General features: G+C 35.4%; 1 protein-coding gene across 1 annotated transcript in view; it reads left to right on the top strand.

Annotated features, from left to right (window-relative positions):
• The window catches only part of LOC145249581 (zinc finger C3H1 domain-containing protein-like), a 113,306-nt gene that overhangs the window by 30,410 nt on the left and 60,616 nt on the right, over positions 1 to 22,280 (top strand). Inside the window, exons 6-15 of the mRNA XM_080111279.1 lie at positions 308 to 724; positions 6,735 to 6,842; positions 9,045 to 9,188; positions 9,451 to 9,704; positions 11,674 to 11,848; positions 12,525 to 12,695; positions 20,388 to 20,846; positions 21,319 to 21,408; positions 21,521 to 21,633; positions 21,978 to 22,109. Coding sequence (XP_079967405.1) covers positions 308 to 724; positions 6,735 to 6,842; positions 9,045 to 9,188; positions 9,451 to 9,704; positions 11,674 to 11,848; positions 12,525 to 12,695; positions 20,388 to 20,846; positions 21,319 to 21,408; positions 21,521 to 21,633; positions 21,978 to 22,109 — 2,063 coding nt within the window. The remainder of the gene's footprint in view (positions 1 to 307; positions 725 to 6,734; positions 6,843 to 9,044; positions 9,189 to 9,450; positions 9,705 to 11,673; positions 11,849 to 12,524; positions 12,696 to 20,387; positions 20,847 to 21,318; positions 21,409 to 21,520; positions 21,634 to 21,977; positions 22,110 to 22,280) is intronic.

Raw genomic sequence — 22,280 nt, 5'->3', positions numbered from 1 at the left:
ATTTCAAGTAAAACCAACGGTATCTGGTTGATTGTTGTGTCACAGTAATGAACATATCCAAAGATTCTGAAAATACAATGAGGTAGAAAATCAATTTTTAATGAAAACCGTTTTCGAAGACAATTAGAGAAAATTTTTGCAAAACAAAAGGAAACCAAAGAGGTTGAATCATAATAAAAAGGAGGTAATTTTCCGAAACTCTTTGGCCAATTTTGAAAAAATAAATTTTCTAGAAGTGATTGTTCTTGTTTCTTATATTACAATTATTCCTCTTTTAATTATTATTTTACCTTTTTTTCCATTTTAGTTTCCAAGTGCTTTTCAAGATCAGAATTTCTCTGATCTAAGACTAGAATGGACCGAGCCACCTGAGGGTTGGTTAAAGTTACCTCCTCCACCACCACCTCCAGTTCCTTTATTGACGGATGGCAACACATTAGCTGGTCCTGTTATGCAGTTTCTGTGTCCACCTGTCATACCACAGCCCTTGCTACCTCCTCCTCCACCACCTAATTTTTTAAACCTGGTCACATGTATGCCACCACCACCACCTCCCCCTTTACCTGAAGAGCCTTACCCCGAAGCAGAGAAACCTCCCGAGCCTCCCTATGATGAAGATGAGGAAGAAGAAAAGTTGCTCCGAGCGCAACTTTTACAATCTATAGCCAATCGAAGGAAAGAGATTACCAACAGCAGTAACAATAATACTCCACCATCTGTAATAGTAAGTTGGTTTTTTTTTCCTTTTTATCTCCTTTTCCTCTTTTTTTTCTTTTTCTTTTCTCTCCCTCTCTCTGGTTTTTTTTTTTTTACGCTCGCTCTCTCTCTCTCTCTCGCTCTCTTTCTCTCTGTGGTTTTTCTTTACGCTCTCTCTCTTTCTCTCTGGTTTTTGTTTACGCTCTCTCTCTTTCTCTCTGGTTTTTCTTTACGCTCTCTCTCTTTCTCTCTGGTTTTTCTTTACGCTCTCTCTCTTTCTCTCTGGTTTTTCTTTACGCTCTCTCTCTTTCTCTCTGGTTTTTCTTTACGCTCTCTCTCTTTCTCTCTGGTTTTTCTTTACGCTCTCTCTCTTTCTCTCTGGTTTTTGTTTACGCTCTCTCTCTTTCTCTCTGGTTTTTGTTTACGCTCTCTCTCTTTCTCTCTGGTTTTTGTTTACGCTCTCTCTCTTTCTCTCTGGTTTTTGTTTACGCTCTCTCTCTTTCTCTCTGGTTTTTCTTTACGCTCTCTCTCTTTCTCTCTGGTTTTTGTTTACGCTCTCTCTCTTTCTCTCTGGTTTTTGTTTACGCTCTCTCTCTTTCTCTCTGGTTTTTGTTTACGCTCTCTCTCTTTCTCTCTGGTTTTTGTTTACGCTCTCTCTCTTTCTCTCTGGTTTTTGTTTACGCTCTCTCTCTTTCTCTCTGGTTTTTGTTTACGCTCTCTCTCTTTCTCTCTGGTTTTTGTTTACGCTCTCTCTCTTTCTCTCTGGTTTTTCTTTACGCTCTCTCTCTCTTTCTCTGTGGTTTTTCTTTACGCTCTCTCTCTCTCTCTCTCTCTCTCTCTGGTTTTTGTTTACGCTCTCTCTCTCTCTCTTTCTCTCTGGTTTTTGTTTACGCTCTCTCTCTTTCTCTCTGGTTTTTCTTTACACTCTCTCTCTTTCTCTCTGGTTTTTCTTTACGCTCTCTCTCTTTCTCTCTGGTTTTTCTTTACGCTCTCTCTCTTTCTCTCTGGTTTTTGTTTACGCTCTCTCTCTTTCTCTCTGGTTTTTGTTTACGCTCTCTCTCTTTCTCTCTGGTTTTTGTTTACGCTCTCTCTCTTTCTCTCTGGTTTTTGTTTACGCTCTCTCTCTTTCTCTCTGGTTTTTGTTTACGCTCTCTCTCTTTCTCTCTGGTTTTTGTTTACGCTCTCTCTCTTTCTCTCTGGTTTTTGTTTACGCTCTCTCTCTTTCTCTCTGGTTTTTGTTTACGCTCTCTCTCTTTCTCTCTGGTTTTTGTTTACGCTCTCTCTCTTTCTCTCTGGTTTTTGTTTACGCTCTCTCTCTCTGGTTTTTGTTTACGCTCTCTCTCTCTGGTTTTTGTTTACGCTCTCTCTCTCTGGTTTTTGTTTACGCTCTCTCTCTTTCTCTCTGGTTTTTGTTTACGCTCTCTCTCTTTCTCTCTGGTTTTTGTTTACGCTCTCTCTCTTTCTCTCTGGTTTTTGTTTACGCTCTCTCTCTTTCTCTCTGGTTTTTGTTTACGCTCTCTCTCTTTCTCTCTGGTTTTTGTTTACGCTCTCTCTCTTTCTCTCTGGTTTTTGTTTACGCTCTCTCTCTCTTTCTCTCTGGTTTTTGTTTACGCTCTCTCTCTCTTTCTCTCTGGTTTTTGTTTACGCTCTCTCTCTCTTTCTCTCTGGTTTTTGTTTACGCTCTCTCTCTCTTTCTCTCTGGTTTTTGTTTACGCTCTCTCTCTTTCTCTCTGGTTTTTGTTTACGCTCTCTCTCTTTCTCTCTCTGGTTTTTCTTTACGCTCTCTTTCTCTCTCTGGTTTTTCTTTACGCTCTCTTTCTCTCTCTGGTTTTTCTTTACGCTCTCTCTCTCTCTCTCTCTGGTTTTTCTTTACGCTCTCTCTCTTTCTCTCTCTGGTTTTTCTTTACGCTCTCTCTCTTTCTCTCTCTGGTTTTTCTTTACGCTCTCTCTCTTTCTCTCTGTGGTTTTTCTTTACGCTCTCTCTCTTTCTCTCTGTGGTTTTTCTTTACGCTCTCTCTCTTTCTCTCTGTGGTTTTTCTTTACGCTCTCTCTCTTTCTCTCTGTGGTTTTTCTTTACGCTCTCTCTCTTTCTCTCTGTGGTTTTTCTTTACGCTCTCTCTCTTTCTCTCTGTGGTTTTTCTTTACGCTCTCTCTCTTTCTCTCTGTGGTTTTTCTTTACGCTCTCTCTCTTTCTCTCTGTGGTTTTTCTTTACGCTCTCTCTCTTTCTCTCTGTGGTTTTTCTTTACGCTCTCTCTCTTTCTCTCTGTGGTTTTTCTTTACGCTCTTTCTCTCTCTGGTTTTTCTTTACGCTCTTTCTCTCTCTGGTTTTTCTTTACGCTCTTTCTCTCTCTGGTTTTTCTTTACGCTCTTTCTCTCTCTGGTTTTTCTTTACGCTCTTTCTCTCTCTGGTTTTTCTTTACGCTCTTTCTCTCTCTGGTTTTTCTTTACGCTCTTTCTCTCTCTGGTTTTTCTTTACGCTCTTTCTCTCTCTGGTTTTTCTTTACGCTCTTTCTCTCTCTGGTTTTTCTTTACGCTCTTTCTCTCTGGTTTTTCTTTACGCTCTTTCTCTCTCTGGTTTTTCTTTACGCTCTTTCTCTCTCTGGTTTTTCTTTACGCTCTCTCTCTCTCTCTGGTTTTTCTTTACTCTCTCTCTCTCTCTCTCTCTGGTTTTTCTTTACGCTCTCTCTCTCTCTCTCTCTCTGGTTTTTCTTTATGCTCTCTCTCTCTCTCTCTCTCTCTCTCTCTCTCTCTCTCTCTCTCTGGTTTTTCTTTACGCTCTCTCTTTCTCTCTCGTTTTTCTTTCCTCTCTCGTTTTGTTTATGGATTATTCCAATACATGATGGAACACTAAAAGTGTCGCCCTAAATAAGACAACAGGACAATCTAATTTTAAATCTTTTATTGACAAAATCAATTCAGGTAACTTGATTTTGTAGTAAAGCCGACATCTATTCAATGTAGTCGCCTTCAGCTTCAATCACCGCCTTGATACTGGTCCAAAACTGGGAGCATGCCTCTTCCACAAGCACCAGTGGGAGCTTTGCAAATACTCAAAGGATGGCGCCGATCAAGCTGGCTTTAGTTTTGCCGGAGATCATGTTAATATTCTTAACATCTGACCAAACGAAATAGTCCAGCAGGTGCACATCGGGGGAGGAGAGGGGCCAATGTGAAAAGGGTACAAAGTCGTAGCATTGAAACCAAGCTTGGGTCTTTTTGGACTTATGGGACAATGTCGAGTCTTGCTGTTGCTGCCACACCTAGGGTCTGCCAGTAGCCATCTGATTGCACCACGGGATCACCATACTCTTCAAAACATCCAGGTACACTTAGGTGTTGACTTTCAAGCCAACTTCAAACATGTGGTGAGGTATGATGTGGCCCTCACTTGAAACCATATTAAAGACCATAACAGTGGCCGGAAACTTTTTCATCACCCTTGGCACGTCTCTGTTATTCGTGGCAATCCACTGATGTATTTTGAGGGTGCTGGCAATGGTCCTGTTGTCATAACTTGGATCGGTAGAGAGCATGAGTTGTACAGCTGCGCCTCTCTAATCTCACTCGTTGAATGTTGTCTCTTTCGGACATGATAGAAGGCTCTTATAGCTCTTTGTGATTTGTGCACAACTGACCAACTAGTAGACGATCTGTAACAAAAAATGAAAATCTGTTTTCATGAAACGGAAATGGAATCGTATTGTCATTTCTATGGCGACAATTTTATCGTTCCATCCTGTATTTTGATTTGTTACCTTCAATTGCAATAAAAAGTAATAGATATCTTATAAAATCTTACAACAAGAGTCTTACAGTGAGAGAGTGAAAGTGATAGATAAAAACTTAGTAAGAAATATGTGATTTGGTCTAATTAGAATAATTAAAGTAGAAGCTTGTTTAGAATTTTCGCTTTATTAAAAATAAAAATAAAAATATGATGTACGTAGCTGTGTTGAAAGGAAAATATTGTATCCAAAAATCACATAAATTGATCCAGAAGTTTTATTTTTATAAAAAATAATTTTGAAGGGAATTTGAGATTGTCCAATATCCCTATGTTTAAACTGGCTTCTTAAAATCTCGCAAGTTTAAATTATTTGAAGTTATTTCCCTTGTTTTCAAGATAGCGTCTCAGTATCGTTATTGTTCATTTAGCCCAGGGTTTCCCAACCTTTTTTGGGCTCCACCCCACTAGAACACTTGGATACCTACTACCATCCCTTCCCTACATGCGTCTTTACATAATAATGTTAGTAGTAGAAAATAATAATGTTAGTAGAGTGAAAATAAGTAATTGAATATTCATAAAGATTATTCAACAAAATTCCACACTGCCGATCGAATGGGAACAGTAACAACTATAAATCAAGTGGGTCAATTAATATACCATAGCATTGTTAATACAATAATCAATAAAATAAAAATCAGAATAATAATCACAAGAATTACTGATCAGTATGCGGATTGTTGTTGATCAGCAACAAGTTTAGGAATATTTGAAAAAGTCTTAGATCATCATACATCCATTCGGTTTCTATTCCCCAAAATCCATTCCATAGATGAGAAAGGCTTGTTGAAAATGTGAATCAGAAATCAATTGGGTTCAGGAAACACTTAAGAAGCTTTGTCAACATTACAGGCTGTGATTCTTTAATTAATTTTTCTAAGTAAAAATAAGCGTGATGGAATCAATTTCCATATAAATTGTGAATCTCAAAGAAAATGGGTTGAGAAACGCCTAGTAATGTTACTAGGACCTCTGTCTTTTACCGCCCCCTAAAAAATCTTGGACTCCCTAGATGATAAAGATAAATTTGGGCATCACCCACTTGACGTCTCGTAACACCCCATGCCACCCCACCACCGGTATACTATATGGACCCCATTGGGAAACCCTGATTTAGCCACCAATTTTGTTTTTTGACTTTGTTTTTGCTTTGCTTTGGGTTTTTTTTTTGGGGAGGAGGGGGTACTTAAGTTATGTTTTAAAAAAGATTTTTTTATTATTCTAATTACTTATAATTTAATTACAAAGTTCCCCCCCTCCTCATCTCTTACTAAGTTTCTGTTTGTTACTCTCACCCTCTCACTGTATGCTGTTTAGTTCTCCCCCCACTCTCTTACAGATTCTCTCTTAAAACAAAGGGGTTAATGATTGGATCTTTTTTTTTTTTTTTTTTTTTTTTGTTGTCAAATAAGGCATATTGCCAGTTGGACATGAGGGGGCAACTAAGTGGAGAGTTGAGTTACAAGATATGTTTGTATTCCATCTAAACTTCTGCATATTAGTACAGTCAGAAACAAAAACGGAATTCCAGTCTGACAGTTTGTGAGAAGAATATATTAGAATAGGTTTTCCACTATCGAGGGACCTCAGCAGGGAAAGAGTGGAATTTTGCTGCTTGTTGAATTAGTCGGAGTGCGTATGTCAAGGGGGGTACAAATGCTATTAGTTCATCAGTACATTTGAGTAAAGTACTTGTGAAACAGGCACAAGGATGCAACATTGTGGTGATGAGACAGGAGTTGGAGCTTGGCGGATAGTGCAGAACCTATTAGATTGGAGACTCTTTTTGGACCTTGACTAAAACTGAGAAACTAATGGTAGATACATCTGTCCAGATGTGACACTAATACTCCTTGCATGGTCAATGGTGACTTTGTAGAGATATAGGATACTTATAGGTGTGAGTAATTTGTTAGCACGGTAGAGGGAGGGGGGTATGGCAATGTCTTCAATGTATTTGTTTGAATTCGTATTAGCTGTGATAAAAGAGAATTTTACTAGTAGTTATATTATTTAACTCGTATCTGTAAAGAGAGAGGGAGAGATACCAAGGAGAAAGAAACTTTTTTCTTTTTTTTCTTTTTTTTTTTTATTTAACTGGCTTTTCAAACTCAATTTTTCCTGATCCAAATAATCCGTGGATGACCAAACAAGACATTTTTGCATGTGATATTTGAATATATGGTTTAATAAAGAGATCTAATTTTAAGCACAATAGAAATAATACTTAATGACTTTTTTTTTATTCAGGCCAGTTCTCTGAAAGAGGATTCACCAAGTTCATCTAGAAGTCAGTCACCATTCTACTTAGAGAAAGCTGAACCAGAAAGGAAGAAACCTTACTACCCTCCAAAAGTGGTAAGTAATTTCGTTGTTGTTGATGTCAATACGAAACCCAAATTTACTTAACTTCTAGCATGCTTTTAATTGGTAACACAAACCAGCAGTTCGATATGTGAGAATGGCTAAATTATAATGAAATTCCCTTCAATTTTAACTTTTTCTTTTTAATTTTGAGAAAATTTTAATGGAAACAAAATTTAATCATTACTCTTTATAAATCGGCAATTATTTCTCTTGTGATTGTAATCATTTATTTTTCCTCCCTGGAGATTATTTTAGGTTAGATTACTATTTTTCGGTGACTGGTTATTCATGTTTTTTATGCTTGTCCATAACTTCTCCTTTTTTTTTTTTTTTTTTTTTTTTTTTTTTTAACAAAAAGTAATGAAAACCCTTTTATAATGTATGTACGCATAACTGAAAGAAAATTTTGTACATGAAAAATTCATGTTAAATGATCAATTTTTTTTTTTTTTTTTTTTTTTTTTTTTATAAATCATTTTTAGACAAATTTCAGGTTTTCCAAACCTCCTCTCCCCATTAAAATCTCACATGGTTAAATTATTTGGAATTATCTTTGTCCTGCATATACGAGTCTATAGATAATCAATTGTTTAGCTATGAAATTTTTTTTTTTTCTTTTTTTTTTTTTTTTACATAAACTATTTGATAAATTTGATTTTTATGTTTGCACATACACAATATTTTCTTTACATTACCATACAGATATTTCTTTATTTTGTGTGTGTGTGTGGGGGGTGGGGGTAATGAACTTGCACACATTTTTTAAATCTTGATGTTTTTCAGATCTACGGTGTCCCACTGTTTATAAATATGAAAATAAAATTTTTAGGGTGATTTTGTAGAAGAGTGATGTTTTGAACCGACGCATTTCAGCTGAGTACATTACATACTTGCATGCCATGTCGAAATTAATATAAATTATGAAAAAATGATCCGATAGAAAAATAATCACAAGTGAAGATAAAATTAATCAATTTTATGGTTTTATTGGATGCTTTTTAGTATTGAAGAGTACACGCGATCCATGGGAGGTAACTGCAATCAATCATTTTGACTAAATAATTACTTTTTTTTTTTTTTTTTATAAACATGTTTTTGTTAAAAAAAAAAAAAACATACATCTAGAACATCTACTAGATCATTTTTATAAATTTTTGGAATTTATACTAATTTCAATGTGACCCATAAGTATATAATGGTTTCACCTGAAATGCGGTGGTTTAAAACATCACTATTCTACATACGAAGTGCCTTCAATAATTTTCCAGACCTTTTTTGTACAGGTATTTAAAATTGTTGTAAACTCTTGAAAATTCAATGTTATTGCTATAAATCTTATGACTTGACTAGCGAATTTTATGATTTCAGCTTCAAATGAACTGCTACAGCAGGAAATTGGAATACACTCTACTAAAGACTGATTGTCACAGCTGATGAATGTCAAAAATGCAGTCTGGATGCGAGGACACTTTAGAAGAACGATATGCAATAAAATTATGCTTTAAATTTGAGAAAAATTGCCGCAGAAACGTGTGGAATGTTTCAAGCTGCTTTTGGACCATCTTGCATGAACCGAGCACCAGTTTTTGAGAGAAATAAGAGATTCGAAAAAGGCAGGGATGGGAGATGTGGAAGGAGTAAGGAAGTCAGAACCCCAGAGTTTAAGTGTCAAATAAAGAATTTCATGGATAAGGACTGTCGTGTATTTATAGCGACAATAAGTGCACAATTTGTAGGTGTGTGTACTGTACGCATAATTATTCGCCAGGAATTGAGGATGCGGAATATTTGCACAAAGTTTATCCTAATGGTGTTCAGAGAAGATCAGAAAGACGTTCTCATGACCAAGCTGGACATCTAGACAGTTCCTCACCCTCCCTATAGTCCAGACCTTGCTCCCTGTGTTATTCTCTAAACTCAAGGAAAACATGATGAGACAGTTGAGATGAAAGAGGCTGTGACGTGGGTCATTGACACACTCTCACAAGAGAACTTCCAGAAGTTGTTGGAACAGTACCATAAGTGTATTGCAGCCGGAGGAAATTACTTCGAAGGGGACTAGTTTCATGTTTGTACGATCAGTAAAAGTACCCATATGAAAAAAGTCTGGAATCTTATTGAAGGCATCTTGTAAGCATTATTTATAGTTTAAGATATTTATTTTGGTTGTATTATTTTGACTTTTCTATGCAGATGCCTAAACAGCCGTCTGTTGTTATTAACCTGGCTGAAGATACGTCTGATAGTGAATCAGAAAGTGAGTCAGATGAGCCACAATCGATGACAATGCTTTCTGGTCTTGACCAGTTCCTTAGAGACGCTCGGAAGTCAGTTGAGGTTAGTATTGTTTGAAGCAGTTGACTTATTGAATCTGTGCATTTTTTTCTATTTGGCTTGTGGATAAATTTAATTTCCTCAATGAGGCTTAGGATTTTAAAATAGGGAACCTGATGAATTTCAGGGGAAAAAAAATGTTTGTTGCAGTGTTAATCGTGAAGCAACTGACATTGTATCACTTTTTTTTTAAACGAATTTTTTTGTATTGAAATTAATTTTTTTTTTTTTTTTATTACTTAAACTTTTTACTCTATTTTGATAGACCAAAGTTGAAAAAGAAAAGATCTCTACACCTGATACCCAGCTGTTGACAACGCCAGAAAAAAATTCTGCACCAGATGCCAAGCAGTTGAGAGTAACAGAAAAGATATCTATACCAGATGCCAAACAATTGACCATGGCAGAACAGGAATTGGCTAATGCTGAGAGGTTGAAAGATCTGAAAAAACAAGAAGTCGATCTGCAGGCTGCTGAAGTTGGCTTCCGAAAAATGGAGGAAAAATATGTGAAGCAAAGGTATTGGATCTTTTCTATTTCCATCTTTTCTTGGTTTCATTTTCGTAGCACTAGTACTCGTAAAACTATCATTGGGTGCTTTTTGCAATCCTGTCATGAAAAAAAAATTTGATGGTTGTTAGAAAAAGTGCACAAATGAAATATGACGGTTCGAAATGAATTGCCATTGAATATGAATATCGTAATATTATATAGATAAATATAAAAGTACAAAAAACAAGTAGGTAACACCCTAAAGCGCCAGAACAGATGCACAGGCTTGAAAGAAAAGGTGCAACTGACTCCAATCCCTGTGGCATCACCTTTTGTCTCCGTCCAGTGGTAGAATTTGTCCCCCGTCGCCGTGGTTCGCTTACTTGTCTCCAATCTTGGTCCGGCTTCCAAACTGTCAACAGGGCCGATCTGAAAATAGACTTCACTTCCAAGCAACGGCGTTTTCCAAACAAACAAAAAAAAGTCATGGATTAACTTTTTTTTCATAACGTAAAATAATTATTTGCATTAAATGTTACAAGTAGTATGTACACAAGGCGTTAGTCACTTGAACAAATTCTAGGGGATTGGCATTCATTCGCTAACAAAGTTCTTCGTCTGTTATCAATTTACACTTGAGAAAAAGGTCAACTTAGAAAAGAAAACAGGTGTGTCTCAACCAGCTTGCAGGGGGGGGGGGCAAAGACGTGTGGCAGTGTGCATCTTATTGGAATCGGTTGGTTGTAAATCTGCCTTCTTAATACAGGTCCCAAATGGTCACCAGCCAGTTGAAGCCAACCCCTTCGCTGGGTCCAGTAACCTTCTGCTTCCCAAAGGTGAGGGGGAGGTCCAAGTATTCCACCCCAACGCAGAAGAAAAAAAAAAGTTTTAAAAAAAAGAAACCTAAAAAGGTTTTCGGTTGGTTTTAACGAGCCTCTTCCCTCCTCTCCTTATTTGAATTATTATTTCAATAAAAGCAATAAATATCCATGCCCCATGGTTTGGCGACTTTTATGGCTTCACTATTAGCTGTCATATTCCTTAAACGCCAATTTATGAGAACTAGTCTATCTTGCAATAAACATTTTTTCTTTTGTCTTTCAATTATCACCCTTGTGGAATGCTTTTCCCAAGGGCCTTCAAGGTAGATTACAACCTAACTGACCATCTGACTGCTAGTCTCTCAATTAAACATAAGTGCCAAGTTTTCACTGCTTAGGAAATATATATTTATGGTGTCTACTTGAACCTTTCAACTATCTATCTTGTGAGGGGAGAATCATTTGACCACCTGTTAAGAACACAGCTACCCTTTTCTTCCATCATCATCATCCTGTTAGATTCAACAATGCGAAATCTCCTGACTTTGTACCAAAAGGACCACCCAAGAGACCGGCTGCCTCTCAACCCACCAGCAAAGTTTTTCATCGTTGCCCTGTGCCCTGTCGGGTCACAGTAAGTTAAACTATTTTTTTTGAAAGACTTTCTGAAGCTGAGATTTTTTTTTTTCTCAATTTATTTTATCCAACATGCCAAATTTCATAGCTAAGAAAGCATTGAGAATAGGAATATCTTGATACTTTTCTGAGCCAAATTGGTTTCAGTTTGGTTTCACATGCTTTTCAATTAGATTTAAGGTTTTGCTTTTTGTAATTCAAAATTTCTATGGACTTTTCTACCAATTGCCAAAGACAAATATATATGAAGATAAAAAGACCTAAAAATTCAATTTGATTTCCCATGAAATGAAAGTCGATGGTGCTGTAAAAAAGAAATAAATTTAAAAAAGTAATGTTTGTTAAAAAATATTTTTTTAAATGACATTTTGGGAAATATTTTTAGATTCCAACTTGATTCAGCATTACATGACCTGAAAAAGGTTGTACTGCTAAACAAAATAAACAAATAAACTTTCATCTTTACTTAACGAATTCCTGTTTCTTGATTTATCTCTTTTCTTGGTATAGTATGTTATGAATTCTTTTCTATATTTCAGAAAACAGATGCTGCGAGATATGGCTGAATTGAAAGTGTTAGTGACTCAGGCTTCTAAATTCCTTACCAATCTAAAGTCTGCTGAAAAGAGGTGTGAAGTTCTGAAAGAGAATTTGAAGAAATCTGAGAATATTGTAAAAGTCAACCAACAACATGTGACCAAAGTTAAAACTGAAGTAATTTTTTTTTTTTTTTTTTTTTTTTTTTTTTTTTTCAGAAAGTTTTTCACTGTTTGCTTTCTCTGGCTTTCTTTTTGGTTTCTCTACAATCTTCCTTCGTTCGCACTTTTTTTTTTTTTTTTTTTGCTCACGCTCTTTTTTCATTCACTTGTGCTCTATTTTTTGTTCACTTATGCTCTCTTTTTCGTCTGCTTATGCTCTTTTTCGTTCCCTTGCACTCTCCTTTTTCGTTCCCTTGCACTCTCCTTTTTCGTTCCCTTGCACTCTCCTTTTTCGTTCCCTTGCACTCTCCTTTTTCGTTCCCTTGCACTCTCCTTTTTCGTTCGCACAGGCTCGTTCGTGCTTTTTTTTCTTTTGTTAGCACTTTTTTTCTTTCGTCCACGCTCTTTTTTTTTTTTCATTCGCTTATGCTTTTCTTTTTCTTTTTTTTTTTTTTTTTTGTTCACTTGCACTCACGCTTTTTCGTTCACTCGGGCTCATTTTATTTTTTCTTTCATTCGCGCTCTTTTTTTTTTTTTTTTTTTTTTTTTTTTTCTTTCGTTCATGCTATTTTGCTTCAAGTCATTTTTTTGCTTTGTTTTTTTTTGTTTTTTTTTGTTTTTTCTGTTGAATTCTTATTTTCCAAATAAATTTGGTTCTTAATAATTGATTTTAAACTATATACTTTTTTTAGGTTCAGCGTGTAAAAGCTCAGCTGCAGCTAAATCAGTCAAGTGTCCTCCAGTTAGAAAAGAACCTCCTGCAAATAGGCAAACGGCTGTATGGCAATGGTTATCAGCCTAGAACCATTGCTGTAGACAGTGCTGGCAATAAGAGAGATCTGCCTTTGCTGTCAACTAAATTGGTGAGTTTTTAATTTTATTTGCTCATTACATTAATTGTATGTATGGAAAATCACTCAAAATATTCTTCTGTGCAGCACCGACATAAGCAAGGCGACTGGGTTCCTCCTCCCCTTGCTATGTCTCTATTTTGGACTCAGAAGGTCGCATGATTGATGAAAATTAACCAAATTATTTATGGCAAACAAATACAAAAGCTGGCTTTATTGTCCCAGAAGTTCCCAAAAGAAATTGTTCAAGTGTTTCTGACTTCTCCAGCTTAGAGGATGAAAAAAGAACAAAAAAACTGAGAAAATTTTACCACCCATACAAGAAGGAAATTTCCCAAGATTTCTAATTATAGAATCACTAGAAAAGAAAAAAATTGAATTATCACCATTCCTGAAAAAAAAATAAAATATAAAATAATATATAGTAGAAGCGACCCCCCCCCACCAAAAAAATAAGATGGTAATATACTAATTGAAGTCACCAACCATAAAGATACTGAAAATCTTAAAATGGATAAATTCTATGAATATAAAAGCAAAGTCTTTCCATATGAAAGAGTAAATTCATTAAAAGGAGTAATCCGAAACTATGAGTTATCTCTAGCAACAGAAGAAGAAATAAAAAAGGAACTAAAAAAAAAAAAAGAAAAAACAAGGTTTGATCAATCACATGCATACAAAAAGGTACAATAAACTAATTACAACAAATTTATGTATCGAACAACATTTAATATCCCAACAATACCAAAAGATATTAAAATCTGCAACTTAAATGTAAAAGTCAAACAATACATACCAGCTCTTCTAAAATGTATTTTTTGCAACAAATACAGACCCCACAAAGTAACTTACAAAGGAAAAAAATAATGTAGAAAGTGTGGGGATAAAGAGCCAGATTATACAGAAGATGAATGCACTAATGAGTACAAACTGCAGAGAAAACCATCCAGCATACTCACAAAATATACAAAAAGGAAATTGACAGGGGTAAGACCTTAAAAACATAACTTTCCTAGAAGCTAGGAAAATAGTCGAAACATACTTAAAAGATTATACATATACCTAAAAAGACACAAACTGACTATATCAGCATAATGAAATATGCAACCAATATAAAAAAAACTAATAAACTAATTGCTTTTAACAATGAAGAATGGCCAAAATTTCAAAATAACCTTTAAAAAAAGTATTCCAGTTCAGATAACAAAACAATAGAAATAATAAACCAAGACAAAAAAAAGATAAGAATCCACCTTGAACTGAGGCATTAAAAAAAAAAAATCTTGGAAACCTGCAAAACAATTATCAGAAACCAATAAAAACCATTAATAAAACAAATAACAATCCAGAAAACAAGAAACTCAAATAAGACACGCAAAATATTTTCTAAATACTAGAAAAGATGGAAACTGGTAACAATACAAATAAAAGTAAAGAAAATCAAAAAAAAACAAATACAAATGGAGAAGAAAAATGTGAATAAGAACACAAACCAACAACTTCCCAAGCAAGACCCAGATCAACTTGCAAAAAAAAAAATTAAAAAATCTTGGTAAGACTCTTGACCGAATAATGGTTTATTCCTCAATCAAAAGAATGGCACATGCATAAATCAACAAGTGCCATAGACCTCACCATTTGCAACCCATCAAGGTTTTGGGATTACACATGGACCAGCTGCAAAGAACCATGAGGAATATCAATATAATATCGTATTACAGTCAATTACAATGACACCATTCAAAACTATTCATTTAGATGGAATACAAGCAAACTGGACTGAATTCAAAGAATTCTGCTAACTACAATTAACAGAACAACAAATCCAAACAATGGAAGAATTCACCAAAGTACTTGCCACAGTAGCCAAAGAATGCATACGAAAAAAATTCTCCTGCAAAAAAAAAAATAAACCCCGGTTCAATTCAGAATGTAAAATGGCTATCAGACACAGAAAGGCAGCCTTAAGAAAATTTAAAAATTGGCCAACAACCTCATTCTATGCAAACATCAAAGAATAAAAACTCTGAAAACAATTAAAGAATCAAAAAGAAACTTCTTGCAGCAGTTCATTAACCGAATCAACACTTCCATCAAACCAAAAACTATATGGAGAATGATCAGAAAAATATCCGGTAAACATAATCAGAGCCCAAACGGACATCTCGTCACATAAAAAAATAATATAACAAATAAAAAAAAGACCTAACCAACACACTAGCTGAAATCTTTGGCTGAAAATTCACCAGCCAAATAGTACATTAACCAATTTCAAATACTTTAAAAAAGAAAAATGTAAAATAAACTTTAACTCTAAAACCAAGAGCCGTATAATAAAAGCTTCTTACTCACTTAATTAGAAACCGCTATAGAAAAATCCCACAACTGTTGTAGTACCAGATGAAATGCACTACAGTTTCCTGAAGCAAATCTTAGCAGAATCAACAAAACTCCTACTCAAAATTTATAACTTATGGACAAAAGATTTCCCAAGAATATGGAAATGAGCAACAATAATACCCAAACCAGGAAAAGATGTTACAGACTAATAACAATCACAAGCTGCCTATGTAAAACTTTTAAAAGAATGATTAACTGCCATCTAAATTTGTATCTAGATACCAAATATATCGACAACTCAATGTGGATACAAAAAAAAAACAATGTATAAACCACATTACAGCCTTAAAAATTACATCAGAGAAGCACTTATCAACAAGAAACATGTAACATTTTTTTCCATCTTGAAGGCATATGATACCACTTTGAAATGTGGTATCATAAGATCTCTGCAACATCAGATTAAGAGGTAGATTACCAGAATATATTAAAATTTCCTGACAGATCTTTCCAAGTGCACATTGGATCCACTCAATCAGACCCACAGACTCAATGACTGCCTCAAGCCAGCATATTATCATTAACTCTATTTAACATCAAAATTGATAACATTACAAAAGAACTGTCTCCTGACATCCATAGCTCTTTATATGTAGATGACTGTTCAATCGGCTACAGATCAAAATACATCCATACCATCAAATGAAAACTATAACACAACAAATAAAATTAACAAATGGGCAATAAGAAATGGTTTTAAATTCTCAAAGACAAAATTTATACAATTCTGCAACCAACGCAAACTCCACAATAATGTTACGTTGTTGCTATAATAAAGGGTTGAGTGTTTGATGTGTCATCTCTAATAATGGATTAGAAGAGATGACGTGTTATATTATATATTTATGTTGTATCATAAAGGGAATCGTGTGTGAGTGACATGTATTTTCGGAACCTACCTCTGCTTCTTCGATGTTGGATCATCTGAAATTTCTCGTCCTGGAGGGAGACTTGATACCTGTTTTTGGATGGAGATTCAATCACTCCAAGACAAGAAATTAGTTCTTTAGTTTATTTCACTTTCTCCAGATGTCCTGCAGAAGGCGGAAGTGAAATCGGCCTGTGTGGGTTCTTCTTCTACACACGTCAGCGTTCGTCTAAAATTAGCTACTTCATATCTGGAGCAGCCAAAAAATACTACATGAGTTTTTAACACGGTTACTACGAAGGTTTAAGATTTGTTCTTGTAGCTTTTTGTACAGAGTGGAATGATAAAGTTGTCGCCCTAAAAAAAAAAAAACACTGCAGCTTTATTTTAATTGAAAAAGTCAATTCAGATAACTTGATTATGCAGTAGAGCTGACATCTATTCAGTGTAGCTGCCTTCAGCCTCAATCACTGCCTCGATACGAGTCCAGAACTGGGAGCATTCCTTTTCCACAAGCGCCATCGGGAGCTTGGCGAATACTTGTCAGGTGGTGGCGATCAGGCTGGCTTTAGTGTTGTGGGAGGTCATGTTGATGTTCTCGACATATAACCAAACAAAGTAATCCAGCAGATTCAGGTCGAGGGAGGAGGGTGCCAGTAAGAGAAGGGTACAAAAATCATAGCACTCCTGAAGCCAAGCTTGGGTCTCTTTGAACTTGTAGGCTGGTGCTGAGTTCTGCTGTCACACTCGGGGTCTACTAGTGGCCACCTGATTGCACCAGGGAATCACTACACTCTTCAGCACATCCAGGTACACTTTGGTGTTGAGCTTAAAGCCAACTTCGAAGATGTGAGATGGCATGATGTGGCTCTCACTTGAAACCACACCAAAGACCATGACCAGGACCGAAACTTTGTTTTCACCACCCTAGGCACATCTCTGTTATTTATGGTAATCCAGTGATGCATTTTATGGGTGTTGGCAATGGTCCTGTTATCATAACTTGGATTGATAGAGCATGAGTTGTACAGCGGTACATCTCTGATCTCGCTTGTTGAATATTGTGTCACTTTCAGCTATTATGAAAGGCTTCTATCGATCTTGGGGTTTGTACACAACTGGCCAACTAGTAAATGGTCTACAACAAAAAAGAAAAAATGGTTTTCAGCAAACAGAAATGGAATCATGTTGTCTTTTCTAGGACAACAATTTTATAGTTCCACCCTGTACATCCCCAGATGTACAGGGTGGAACTAGATCTCATTTCTAACCTTAATGCTGATAAATTTATATTTTCAGACTCCCTCTCGTTACTTAAATCTTTAAAAAAACAAAACTTAAATAATCCACTACTCATCAACCTACTATAAAGAATACTCTCTCTCTCTCTCTCTCTCTCAAAACAAGAACATTAAATTTTGCTGGTCCCCTGTCATTTTAGATTTCATGGTAAAGAAAAAGTTGACATGCTGCCAGAACTTCTCTAAAACTTAATATAAGTAATATGAAAATTCCATACAGAGATTACAAACCATTAATCAATAATTTCATTATGAAAAAATGGCAAGAAAATTGGAACACCTTTCAAAATAAAACTCTTTAAAATGGAACGCATATTAAAAGAATGGCTACCCGAATTCAGAAAATCACGCAGGGAGGAAAGTTTTGTCCCATATTCGCATAGAACACACACATAACCCACTCCTTCCTTCTGACAAATGAAGATCCTCCAGAATGCATGGCATGCTAAGAACACTTTTTTTTTTTTTACAGTGATCGCCACTTATCAAGGCCCGGAAGCCACTCAGGGATAAGGGTTATTGCAAGTACATTACGTTAGTGTGGAGATTTGATGAAGTGTTTACTTAAGGGGGCGGTTCATTAGGAATTTGTTAACATTGGACTTGAAGACATTCAAGTTGTAGTAAATCACTTTCTTCTAGATTGTGATCTCCTACCCATCTATCAAAATTTTTATGTCAACAACTTTATAAAATAACTATTTTAAAAAAATAAGTTCTAACACAGTATTAACATTTTTGAAAAAAGTAAACCTATACAAGAAAAATATAACTGCAATCCAATCTAACTTGATCCTATTTTAACCCCCCCCCCCTTCAAAAAAAATCCAACATTATTTAACAAATAAAGCAAAAAAGTAAAGAACTTAAAACAATAAATGAGTCAAAATACTAAACTTGATTTAAGAAAAGAGAATTTGGCATTAAATAACCAAAAAGGATTGATATGCCGTAAAACAACCAACCAACCAATCATCCTGAACTTGTCCTTGCCATTAGATTCAAGCAGTCAGTTTAGAAGTGTGATTGGACTTGTGCAACCTTTGCCTCACAATTGTATGTGCAGCTACCCTTACAGGGTGTATCCATTGTTTCTGGCGATTGAACGTAGGCAAGGAGATATATTTTGAATAAAATTATTTGTATATAAATATTAATAATACAAAGTTCCTTTAAATAGCTCACCATCCATGAAAATTATTTTATTGACTATATAAGCAAACGATTGTTTTAGCCCATAATGATGTATATATATATATATGATTAGCTGTGTTTTTATTTTTACTTCAATACGAACCATCATCAATACTAATAATATCCACAAAAAGAGTCAACTCTATCTGGGAATAATTTTTGTGCAGGCTATTTTTACACTTATACATAAGCCATTCCTAAAAGTAAGGCCTCCTATTTTTTTTAACTCAAAAACTAAAACCTTGAAGAGCTACAAAGATGAGTGGCACCATTAAATCAAGCAACCTTTTTTTGTACTCCAGAATTTATTTTTAGTCACCACCATTCTCAGTGCACTTTTGCCAGCCTCTTTTGATGATTCAATCGGAAAAGTCAAGAAATGCTTTGTCACTCTTAGGAGGGGTGTGCAATAAGTAATGCCCCTGACCCACTTCCCATATCAGTAGAGCAACAAAACTTTGCACAGTTATTAGTCTTTCTCTACATAGGAACCACCCAGAGTTATGCATTTCTCCCATCGTTTGATGCAGCTCTGGAGACCATTTTTGTAGAACACCCCAGGTTGGTCCTCCAACCACGACATGACTTCAGAAATCAAGGCTGCATCATCTGGGAAACGCTTTCATTTCAAAAACAACTTCATGGCTGGGAAGAGGTGAAAGTCAGAGGGTGCAAGGTCAGGAGAATGGGAGAGGATTTTGTAACCACATGCCCGTGCTTCTGATCTGCCGACATGCGAGTTGTGGACTGGAGCGTTGTCCTGCAGGAGGAGGGTATCTTTGCTGATTTTGCCCCGCCTCTTGATTTTGATAGCTTACCTTAATTTCCTCAAAAGTGAAGCATAATAGGCTCCTGTAATTGTGGTACCCTTTGCCAGGAAATCTGTCATCACTACTCCGTCCTGGTCCCAGAAGACTGTGAGCATGACCTTGCCAGCGGAGCGCTGCACCCTTGCCTTCTTTGGAGGTGGTGAGTCCAAGGGCTTCCACTGCATTGACTGGGCTTTGGTCTCTGTATCATAGTGATGGACCCAGGTTTCATCCTGTGCAATCAGTCTTTTGAAAAACTTTGACTCATCTTCTTGGCACATCTCCAAATTCATCCTCGAGCACTCTACGCGTTCTTGCTTCTGGAATGATGTGAGCAACCTGTGAATCCATCTGGCAGACACCTTATACATATGCAAATGGTCATGAATAATAGTTTCCACAGACCCTGTACTAATCTTGACATCTTGGATTATTTTGCCGAATAGTAATGCGCCAATTTTCCAAAATGGCAACCTCAACTTGACAGACAGATGCCTCATCAATGGCAGAAGGTGGAGGGGGTGACCAGGTCTGGGAGCCGTTTCCACAGACTTCCGGCCATGTTTGAATTCACGATGCCAGCGTTTTACAAGATCATATGATGGGGCAATCCTCTCTGATCCATTCAGCCAGGAAAAAAATAGGAGGCATTACTTTTTAGAATATTCCTGGTAATTATCATAGCAGTTTTTTTTTTCTTTTTTTTTTAATAAAAAAAAAAAAAATTACTTTATCAATTTATGCAGTTTTAAGTGGACAATATTTCTTTCCGTTATGAGTACATGCGCCATAAAGGTTTTTCTTTTTTTTTTTCATTATGGATGAGTCAGGGATTTTTTTTGACAAATTCACCTAAGTTAACATAGAATATTTCTTTATTATTAAAAACTTGTAGGAAATCATAAAAATTCATAATTCATGATTCAAGCTTTGAAATTGTCTGGACAATCTTTCAACTAAAAACATTTATTAAAATACAAAACAATGTTATTTTGTTTTATAAAAAAAAAAAAAAAAAAACGATGGATTGTTTATTTATAATTTTTGGGTGTCCTTCCCCTCCTCTCCAATAAAATCAAATTTGTTAATTACTAAGCTTTTTATTTTTTATTTTATTTTTTTTTTTTTACAGCAAAAATCAAATGTTTTAACTGCTAATCATATGTTGAACACCAACAATTCTCCAACTCAGAAACAGAAAACTCCAGTGGACATAGCCAAGGAGAAAAAGCGTTTAGAATTGATGCAGTTAGAGTATGCTGAAAAGTTGCGCCAGCTTCAGGTTCAAGCTCAAACAAAAGCGTCAGCTGCAGCAGCATTAAAGCCGCAACCCCTGCCCAGATTTGAGAAAATCGCTCTTGATTCTACGGACGAACCAGAGCCGAGTGAGCCATCACAGAATGCCAAGCCAGTTGTGCCCATGCGCAGGAAATCTCTTATCAATCTCAACTCTAATATGAAGCCAGAAATTGTGCAGAACAAGGAAAACATCCAACTTGATTTGGCCATTCGACATTTGAAGTCAGAAACACAAGAAGAGTCTTTTAAGATGCCAGAAACATCACAGCTTACAAATCTTCGAAAGCTTTTGGTAAGTAATAATTCAAAACTTTATCTTTGATTCAGTCTTGTGATCATATGAACAATGGATTCTATGAACATTCTTTGAAACTGTCAAATGAGATTTTTTTTTTTTTTTTTTTCCGTCTGTTGTTTCTTTCCTTTAACTTTTTATGGTGGATTTAGTCTTTTTTTTTTTTTTTTTTTTTTTCATGGTGCAGAACTCAAATTTACACATATTAAGGCCTAAAACTGCACCGTTTGTTCATTTACACCAGGATTTGATGTCCCCTGGGAACTTTTGGGGTAAATGAGGAGGGAGGGGGGAAAATGCTGAACTTAGTCTTTTTTTTTTTTTTTTTTTTTTTTTTTTTTTTGCCTTGTTCACTGTGCATTCACAGGGGACCATGCATGTTTCACTTGTTCTTTTTACATTCAATGTTCCACTATTATTAAATATTTAAATTATACTGTTCAAATGATTTTTTTTCTTAACGTTTCAGCACAAAAATATGCAAGATTTACTAAAATCTCCAAATCCCAAGGTTCATTTGACAGAAGAATTTAATTTATTAATACCAGTTTTAAAATCGGTAAGTTTTTTTGGGATTTTTTCTTTTCTCCACAAAATTATAACTTTTAGAGATGATTGCAATGTCCATTTTACGAGTGATTATTTTTTATTTTTCTCACTGATTATTTTAGGTTCCGAATTTGAAGATAGATGTGCCTTCTGCATTGAATGAGCAGAGTAACATACCCGAAACAACTTGTTACATGCCTTACAAAAGCCCTCTTTTACACTTTCGATCGTATCGGTGAGTGTTCTTTTATTTACTCCTTACATTGTAAATTCTGCTATTATCAACCAGCAAAAAATTACCATTCACAACCAATAAAAAAGTTTCAGGCATGTGTATGCAGTTTAGCCAGTGATGGTTGAAGACATGTGTTGCATGGAGAGAAATAATGAGAATGTTACAATGGATGTGTAAAAAGAAAGTTGTACATCATACAGATTTTTTTTTTTTTTTTATATAGGGGAGATTCTGGACAAGAACTTTTTTTTTTTTTTTTCTGAGCTTCAGTTTTATGTTCAACTGAATTTTTGTAAATTTCTTTTTAAGATTTCTTTTACAATAAACTATTTCATCATTTTCAGATTCAGTCCATTCTTCCGAACGAAAGAAAATATGTCATTAACTTGCCCAAGTTTTTCGCATAAACTCCATCCAAGAAAACGCGTGTGTAACTATGATCTGTTGGGGACGTGCAATGATCAAGAATGTACCAGGTAAGAAAAAAATTTGATTGACATCTTGAACTTGTAAAAATGTGGCTTTTTTTTTTTTTTTTTTTTTTTTTTTTTTTTTTTTTTTCTTGTGAGCTTGATGGGAAATAAGATGTCACTTTTCTTTAGAGACAAAACAAATACAAATGTCTGAATCATGAGATTTATTTATCG

The sequence above is a fragment of the Euprymna scolopes genome, chromosome 28, assembly GCF_053919585.1.
Source record: "Euprymna scolopes isolate OS-2025 chromosome 28, ASM5391958v1, whole genome shotgun sequence".
NCBI classification, from domain to species: domain Eukaryota; kingdom Metazoa; phylum Mollusca; class Cephalopoda; order Sepiida; family Sepiolidae; genus Euprymna; species Euprymna scolopes.
This window is presented reverse-complemented; position numbering and strand designations above follow the sequence as displayed.